At 40.4% G+C, this 9,573-nt stretch overlaps 1 protein-coding gene across 1 annotated transcript in view; it reads right to left on the reverse strand.

Annotated features, from left to right (window-relative positions):
* Positions 1 to 9,573, reverse strand: part of prkcz (protein kinase C, zeta) — a 221,473-nt gene that overhangs the window by 92,510 nt on the left and 119,390 nt on the right. Inside the window, exons 6-7 of the mRNA XM_015390042.1 lie at positions 5,816 to 5,947; positions 1,031 to 1,121 (exon numbers count right to left, since the gene is read on the reverse strand). Of these exons, the coding sequence (XP_015245528.1) occupies positions 1,031 to 1,121; positions 5,816 to 5,947 (223 nt within the window). The remainder of the gene's footprint in view (positions 1 to 1,030; positions 1,122 to 5,815; positions 5,948 to 9,573) is intronic.

Here is a 9,573-nt window from a genome sequence, read left to right on the forward strand (position 1 = left end):
TCAAATATTTTTATAAAAAAAAAAACAGCTCAATGAGTTAAACATAACGTGCAGCAAACAAAGGCGTCTAACTGTTTTACTGGCAGCTCCTAGCTCCTTTCTTTTCACCTTTCATGAGGTGAACAGTAAAAAAAGCAGCCGGCTTGCTTTAACTCGCAATGGATCATGGGATACCTAAGGCTACGGAGGATACACCGGACCCGTCCTTCAAAACGGGCGAAAAGAAGGCGTCATTTGTTGGCTGCATAAAGAGGAGTCATCCAACCCGATCAGGCCTCGGTGACGCGCTATGACGTAATTGGTCGATGAATCTGGCGTTTGGCAGACGCAGCCCCTGAATGATTCATAGCTAAAACTTAGCATGTTTGAGTTTAGCACCATAGTATCTTAGTGTTACAGCAGCAGAGCTGAGGCTCCCTGTCTGTGGCGTTGCTCATGTAGCCGATGTGCTGAAGCTCTTTCTGTTCGCCTCCAATCCATCTGAACCCAGTTGACAACACAGACGTACACTCGTTAATTCGGCTTGCTCCTTCCTGACTCCAATCTCCATCAACTAACCAGTAAAACTGATCTCTTTCCTCATGCTTTCATTTCAAACCTTTGCTCCACCTCCCATTGAAGGAAACCCACCAGGACATTCTTTGAAACTCAAACTGTTGATCATTTTACAGTCTCTCTCTTAATATATTCATCACCGTGTTTTGAACGTGTAACAAGCAGAAGCATAAAGACTAAGAACTGATTAAAATTCATAAGTAATGTGAAGATAAACCTGAAGTATTTTAGTTTCTTCATTAAGGGACATTTCTCATGTATTAAATGTGTTTTTGTTTAGCTTAGCTTTTTGGAACCACGATGACATTTTTCATTTTTTATATTTATTTTTTGTAAACTTGCAGTTGCAGAAGGGAGCTTCCTTAATCCAACACAATGGAAAATGCTTTGAAAAATGAACCAGATGATTACCGGTATGTATGAAGGAACAAACATTCAGAGGCTCTTCCTGCTGTGAAGAGAAGAAGTGTCTTACTCCCATCCGTGTCCTCTGCATCGTCCGGTGGAAGGTCCACCTCCTCACTCCTGGCGTCTGAAGGGGGCTCCTGCGATGGCATGACTGGATCCTGAAAAAACAAGTTGAGAACTTCATCTAAATATCCACCGACGCGATGGCCCAGATATCCAGCGACATGTCCTCGGATGATTTTACACTCTTGGTGAAGAGTGTGCTGAATCACATCAGCGAGGACGGAGGAGGAGAACTGCATTTGAGGACTGGTTTCAGGTAAAGCAGCCAAAGAAATGAGAAGTTTGTGTTTCCTCAGAATCTCTCCTCTGCCTCTGATGATAACGTGATGAAGCTCTGATCAATGTTCAGACACTGAGCTGACTGTCAGCGCTCACGCTATCTATGGCATTGATTTTCCAATCCTGATTCCTGTCCTCAGAGAGCTGAGATGTGGATCTTTTGCTCTTTGGTCAACTGGACGGATGGCGTGGAGCTCAGCGTTAGCCCCTAGCATTAGCTCACCCTGCGGAGAATAGAGCTGCACTTAAATATTTCCTTAGACTGAATAGTTAACTTCACACCAGGGATTCCCAGAGTGGGCTTCTAGCTGCTACTAGGGGATCAGTGGGGCGAAAAATATAATGATGGTCTGATTATTACAGATTATTTTTTCATTACACAATAAAAAGATGCTTAAATAAAAAATTCCTTTGTAAGAATTGAAATTCCAACCTAAACTTTAGTAAATAAATAAAAATTTGTTGACAGGGAAATGTAATTAATTAGAAGAAGTATTTTTCTACGATTTATTTTAAGATGAATAACAGAGGAAGTTATTGTAGTACGCAGATAATCTTTGGTACTACTATAACATGGTGCTATGACTCTGAACCGTGCACCCTAGCCCTTCGGTTTTTCACTTGTTGTTGTTGTTAGGATGTGTTTCCTGGTTATTAAAGCATGAATAAACACTCCACCTTTAGTTTTAGCTTTAAAATAAGCTTTTCTTTATGTCAAACAAAGCTGTGCCTGTCTAGCCCTCAGAGTGAGGACCAATTTTTCCAATTTCACCATCAATTTTTTAAATTTTCTTTAGTCCAACTGCTTTTAATGTTCTTTCTTGTTTCTGCATTTTTTTAATAATTTTTTTTTCTTCTACTTGCTCTGATTCCGTTTTATTTTCCTATATTTTAATCATGTAAAGCACTTTGCATTGTCTATGTACTGAATTTTGCTATATAAATAAATTTGCCTTGCCATCACGATGAGGATCAGTTATTGTAAAGTGAGGACATTTTGCCGGTTCCCACATGCTATTTTGCTAATGGTTAGGGTTAGGATTAAGGTGTTAATTGGTTAGGGTTAGGATGAGGTAAGCTTTGGTGATGGTTAGTTTTAGTGTTAGGGCATAGAAAGGTTTAAAGATGACTGAAAATCAATGGAAATCAACACATGGTCCTCACTACGTATAACAGAACCAACGTGTGTGTGTGTCGGCAGGGGGCTGATTGGTCAGCCTGACTGGGACACGGATGGGGGTGCACGGCTAAAAGTTTGCACTGCAAAAATTATCTAAAAATAAGTAAAACAATTTTGAATTAAGTGTATTAACCCTTAATTAGAGCAGGTAAATAAGATGATTTGCCAATGAAATGAGTATTTTTACACATGTAAATTGTTTTCCTCATTGACAAACTGTCTCATTTACCTCCTCAATTCAGAAAAATTTATCTTAGGAAAAAAAAAATGTTTTCAGTGTGGGAACAGCTGTTCTATGAAAACTCAAAGAACATAAAAAGCTTAAAACCATAAGAACTGAACTGATTTGGATGCTGAGATGTTGAATACAAAATTTATTAGTTTAAGAAGAACCCCAAAGTTACGCTATTAGTTTATAGCAAGAAAATATGAAACATAAATAAATCAAAAGTTTGAAAATAGTTTGCGGTTTTTCAGATCCGGTTTTGTTTTTATTTTTCTGGCCCCGTTTTTGTTTGGGGGCGGAGCCTAAGATGACAGAAGCAAACAGAGGCCTGACTAAACATTTCCAGATGTTGCATTTAGGAACTGTGGGAACTGGGAATGTCTTTTAAACATCAGAGGTCTTCTTTATGTTATGTGTTTTGTTTTTAATGACATCCTTCATGGATCCAAGCTGTTTATGTAAAAAAAAACACAAATTTCAGTGGAAGGAAATGTATTAGGCTTTCCTCCGCTCTAAAAGTAAACCAGACTAGAGCTTCTGTCCTCACAGCTCTACTCGCTGTGGCCTCTTCATCCGCTCCTCCTGCTGGGCTCCATGACCAGGTCAGAACATAAAGGCTGCTTGTTGGTTTTAATCCCACTGGGACACGATGGATCTCTGCAGCAGGCTGTGCTAAAGCAGGGAAACCTTTAAAACCTGCAGGACAGCGGCCCTGGAGGACCCACTTTGCTCTACAGCATCTCTAAACTGCTCAAGTTTTCAAGTAAAATTAGTTTCTCTCTCTTTTCTTTGTTTTTAAACATGTTCCTGAAGGCATCAGCTGTTTAGTTCGGCCCCCATATTGAGCTGTCAGCCATGTTTCCTCACCCGTCATCTAAAGCTCTGCTCCCACAACAAAACAGGGCCAGAAACTAAAAAAAAAAAAAACATCCGACGGTATAAAAAACAAACATTTTAATCTGAAAATAACTTTTTTCTTAGTTTCAAAAATGTTTTTCCATTATTCTGTGCTACTTCATGTGGGTTTATCATATAGACATAAAGTTAGTAGATATATGTTTGAATCCATCATGAAGACGAGTCCAGATGAGAAACATCTCAGATTTAAAAATAAAACGTAAAACTGGGTTAGTTTTTTTTTTCTGACCAAACAGGATCAATGAAAAGATTGTTTTTATATCCGATTCAGTTTGTTTATGTAGCTCCAGTTCAAAGCATGTTATCAAACAGAAGCAAAGCTGTAGCTCCGCCTCGCACGCAGAGAGGTTCAAAGACCGTCGGTTATCTTGGCCTCCAGATAGCCTGCCTGTTCCGATGAGCCAATAAGGATGGAGCTCAGGGTGACATGGAGATCCATTCATGGAAACCGAGCCAAACGGAGCACACGGTGGTCTCCTCCACCAAATGATCCTCGTACTCCTCCCTCCCATTGTTTCCATCCAGGGTGGATGGATAGAGAAAACAATCCTCTCTGCTCTGCAGTCATTCAGCTCATATTATCTCACAGCCTGGATTGTTCAACAGGAATAAAATGCTGCAGACGGTTCAGTCCACATGTTTGCTAACATCCCAGCAGACTGAGGCTAACAGTGCGCGGTTTGATCAGATTCATGTCGGCTCCATTAGAATCAGGGCCTCCTAGGGCTGAAAGCTGGAACATTACATACAGGAACTGATCATTCTGCTGTTAAAAGGGAGTTTTTCCTCTCCACTGTCGCTACAAGCATGCTTAGTGTGAGGGATTGCTGAGGAGTCAATGAGTCGATGCAATCAACTGGTTTTCCTTAACCTGGGCTTACACTGTGCGATTTTTTTGCCCTTTTCGAGGCAACTTTCCAGTCGTGCGAGAATTTTCCGATGGGCCTGACTTTCAGCCTGATCGTGCGTCGTGTTGTGTACGAGGGGGAACGAGGGGAGATCAGCCTCCCACAATCACCTCCTGATCAGGAATCGGGAGAAAATCAAACATTGTGGCCAAATCACTCAGTGGGCAAACAAGGATTCTTCTTCTTCTTCCCCTCAGAAAAGAGAGAAAATACAGAAGCATGGCGGGGGTGCAATGAGCGAAATGCAGTTCTGTCTGTAAAATTGACAGACCGTAGCAGCCATGTTTGCTCAGCCATGTCTTTGTTCAAATACGTTGTTGCCTTTTCTTTTTAGGGCTTTCAGTACAAAATTGCACAAACTGCCAAGGCAGCGCGTTTCACTCTAGTGAGCTTCTTATTCCTCTTCTACTGGTTTTGCTTCCAGATAGACGAGAGCAGCTCCATCTCACTGCGGAGCTGAGTCCCACGCGGTTTTTAGACGTACAGTGTGAGCAGGTAGATCGCATCAGAGTATCGTGCTGCACATACATACGTGAGCTGTGAACTCACACAGTAGGAGGAAACCGCAGGGTTTCCTCCTACTGTGTGAGCTGTAGCTGCTTACAACGATTGAAAAAAAATCGCACAGCGTACGCCCGGCTTAAGATAGAAAACTTTGACTCAATCTGACGGCATGATGCTGCATGATGGTGCTTTGAGATGACGTGTTCTGAATTGGTGCTATAGAAATAAACTGATCAGAACTGAATCGTATCAGCAGAAGAAACACACAAACAAAGGATTCCTGGATCACAAACTGTAGATGAGGAGTAGATGACATCTGCCAATTAGTGAAGCTTGTTGTCGAAGGGTTAATTTTACATGCAGGCTTTATGCTAAGATACTTTTAGGATATGAAACACCTTCTCCTGTTGCTGGTGGAGGATTTTTATGAAGATGGAGCGTCTCTACAGGAGGATTATCTCTAGAAAAGGGCCGGAGATCAGCTTAGCTTTCTAAAAAAAAAAAAGGCCTTTCTTTCAGTTTAAAACATGCTCTGATTGGTCAGTGTGAGGAAGCAGGAAACAAAAAGGCATCGATGTGAATTCAGTAACCTTCCTGATCTCCTCTGAGTCCTGGACAAACAGTTTCAGAATCCTCCAGGCGATGCTAAATCACTGCATGCATCTATGAGCTCTGTGATGCTCAGACATGATGGAGGGGATGCAATCCTCACACATGTAACCTGATCTCCGAGCAGAGCTTCCTGCTGGGCCCGTCTGCAGAGGAAGAACTCACCATAAGCCTTTGGCAGGTCTGAGGAAGGAGTCTGTGACAGCGCTTATGGACCAACAGTTTGCAGCTGATACACTTGTAGCCCTGCCCGCCCAGCCCCCATATCCGCTCACCACAGTGGCCACAGTAGGCTTTCTGAAAGACACACAGCAGACAGAAAAGACACGTTGGTTCATTTCTGGAAATAATTCCAGTCACCATGACTCTAGAATAAAATCATTTCTAAAATAATGTCTTTGATTACGTTCATTTTAAAGCTGGAGACTCTCCTGCTGCCTGTTTCCACTGGTCACACAGGTTTATACTCCTGCCTACCCTGCAGCTTCATTCTGCAGCTTTAGAAATCGTTTTTGTTGTGAATTTAATTATCATATTTAACCCTGTAATGCCAAATGTATCATATTTGATACATACGGTTTCTGAAATGTTTTGCGTCTGACACCTTTTGCATAATTTAACGGTACAAACTTTGCTCAAAATCCTATTGTACACAATCAGATATACCTGATAACAGAGGGCAGAATACTAAACAAAAAATAATCTTGACTTATCGCATAGTAATAAATTATTAATATCAAAAGTGTATTTCGGTTTTTTCTTTCTATATATTTTGTTAAAAGGCCAAATAAGGACTTCAAACCAAAAAAAAGTAATTTTCTTTTTTGTTTTATTCTTGGATCAGGCTTTAAAGGGTTAATAAATTTACCAATAAAATATCATGTAAAAGCACAAAACATTAAGCAACAGAAAGGAAGTTCATTTCATTTAAAACGGCAAAAAGTCCACCAGAGGCAAAGGTTTTAGCTTCATAGTCTGCGGCAGCTGGTGGTGAAAACCTAAATTGGAAAAAAACAGAGTCATTCAGTGATATCCTAAAATACTTTTATTAAATAATAAAAAAAAAACACAGCAACGATAGTTATATTAATAGCAGTTTCCAATGCACACACAGTGTATCTTATTTCACTGATGCTACACTCGCACGCCGCAAAGGCAGCAAAAACGCACGTCCTTTTATTTTTGATGCTTGTACAAGTTTAGTTCTGACGCATTTCTGAAGAATCTTTGCTGTTCTAGGTGGAAAAAGTGGGTCTGATGCGCGGTGGGCGGAGCTACCCTACCCTTTCTTTGCCTGGAACAATGACAGCTATATTTGCTGTGATCAGTGGGTAAAAAGTAGTTTAATAAGTTTTTAAGTGAGAAAGTCCTCCTGAAAACTTCATCCGTGCAGTCAGTTCATCCACATTAGCATCCTGCCAAATATAATTTCGTTGTTTGACCCACACAGCGAGCCCAGAGCGGTCATTCTTGACCTTTTTTTCTCGAGATAATGACATAACTTTCTCGTTATCACAGTTAAACCATTAATTATTTTCTCTATATAATAAGATGATTATCTCATTATCACGTGAAAACAGTTATTGATTTCTTGAGATAACGAGACGATTAACCTGTATGAGTAATGAATGAGGCTGGCCAACAGCCCTGGATTCCCAGTCCATCCATGCCTAAGGTAACCATAGTGTGCAGTCGGGGTACCGCTTGTGGGCAAATCATACGTTTTTTAGTTTCCTATTTCTTTTCAGTGATTGTCAGGTCGTGGTGGATAATTGGATTGTGTGGATTACAGTAGAAACAAACCTTTTTTTTTTTTATGAAAAACTTAAATTTGGACTCATTTTGAGGTTTAATGCATCTTATACCCGTTACAGGCGTAACACCAGGCGCTACGGCGCCGGAGGTTAGGTCTAATTGCTTATGAATCAGAAGTGGAAGCAAATCATCAAACCAACGTCGTCTCGTTACCTAAAAGTTAAACACAGGATTATTTAAAAAATTTCACATTGGCTGCTGTGACAAAGTGGTTTAGTTTGTGTTTACCACTTGTCCCTTATTCTTTCTTCTGAATCTTTGTAATGCTTAAATTTAAACATTAGTTTGTAACTTTGACTTTCACTTACTATCCCGGGTTTGTTTGTGTTAGCATTATGTTGCAGTTTCCATCTACTTATGTTTAGGTTAAAGCTATTACTTCAGGATTATTGGATGAAATTGTTTATTTTGTTTCAAATTACATTCATGGTATTTATTTTCCTTTTTACTCACCATTGTTTAAGTATTTCCTACTAANCAAAAACGCACGTCCTTTTATTTTTGATGCTTGTACAAGTTTAGTTCTGACGCATTTCTGAAGAATCTTTGCTGTTCTAGGTGGAAAAAGTGGGTTTGATGCGTGATGGGCGGAGCTACCCTACCCTTTCTTTGCCTGGAACAATGACAGCTATATTTGCTGTGATCAGTGGGTAAAAGTAGTTTGAATATGTTTTTAAGTAGGAAAGTCCTCCTGAAAACATCATCTGTGCAGTCAGTTCATCCAGATTATCATCCTGCCAAATATTATTTCGTTGTTGGAGCTGCTCATTACGGAAGCAGAGAGCGGTCATACTTGACTTTTTTTTCTCGAGATAATGACATAACTTTCTCGCTATCACAGTTAAACCATTAATTGTTTTCTCGGGATAATAAGATAATTATCTCATTATCACTAGGAAACAGTTATAGATTTCTTGAGATAACGAGACGCCTACGGTAACCATACTGTCGGGGTACCACTTGTGGGCAAATAAGTTTTTTAGTTTCCTATTTCTTTTCAATGATTGTCAGGTCGTGGTGGATAATTGGATTGCGTGGATTACAGTAGAAACAAATCAGTTTTTTTTTAATGAAAAACTTTAATTTGGACTCATTTTGAGGGTTAATGCATCTTATACCTGTTACTGGCGTAACACCAGGCGCTACGGCGCCGGAGGTTAGGTCTAATTGCTTATGAATCATAAGTGGAAGCAAATCATCAAACCAACGTCGTCTCGTTACCTAAAAGTTAAACACAGGATTATTTAAAAAATTTCACATTGGCTGCCATGAGTTATACTTATAAATCCTCTCCCGCTGATATTGAAGGATGTTATCAGTTTTAAATACACCAATCATCTCGTTATGATGAGAAAACGGCTTTTGTTATCTTAAGACAATGAGAAAATGTACTTGTTTTCTCAAGAAAACCAGAGTGTAAAAAGTATCTGAGGGACACGACCGCTCTTGGCTTCCGTAACTCAGACCCCCGTACACCGACGGTGCTCTGTCAATACGAATCCCATTCCACAGCAGCTTCTGGCCCGGTTGCCTCTTCGCGGTTTTCCGCTACTGTTCGCGGCTGGAAAGCGTTTTTCACGTATGTAATCCAAACTGCAGGCACCAGAAAATTACAATCCAACATATTTTGCCGGCAGGTTTCGACATTTTAAGTTACTTTAGACATTAATAAACAGTTTCAGAGGAGTGATCATAGCGCTCTGCATCAGCAATGCTGTGTCTGTCTCCCTGCCAGCTCCCAGATCAGCTTCTCTGATTGGTCAATGTGGCGCGTCCAGCAGCTAAAGTTAAATTTCTCCAACTCCAGCAGCTGCTGCTTTTGAGGAGCGTTGCACGCATCAGAAGCTCATGAGACGTTGCTCCTGCTGCTGAAAACACGCTGCAGGACCATTTGCTGCGCCTTGATGCGCGTAAACCGTTGACTGCTGGTAAACTAGCTGCTTCTGCTGCTTGCGGTCTGAACGCAGCATGAGAACCACTTGGACATGGTGGAGCTCAGTCAACGACGAACAACATGTGCAAAATAATTCATAAATTATACATAACGAAATAGATAAGATAAATTCAGAGAAAAAATACCCCCCCTCCTAATTAATATAATATATTAA

Source organism: Cyprinodon variegatus, unplaced genomic scaffold, assembly GCF_000732505.1.
Source record: "Cyprinodon variegatus isolate N-32 unplaced genomic scaffold, C_variegatus-1.0 Scaffold483, whole genome shotgun sequence".
Taxonomy (NCBI): Eukaryota; Metazoa; Chordata; class Actinopteri; order Cyprinodontiformes; family Cyprinodontidae; genus Cyprinodon; species Cyprinodon variegatus.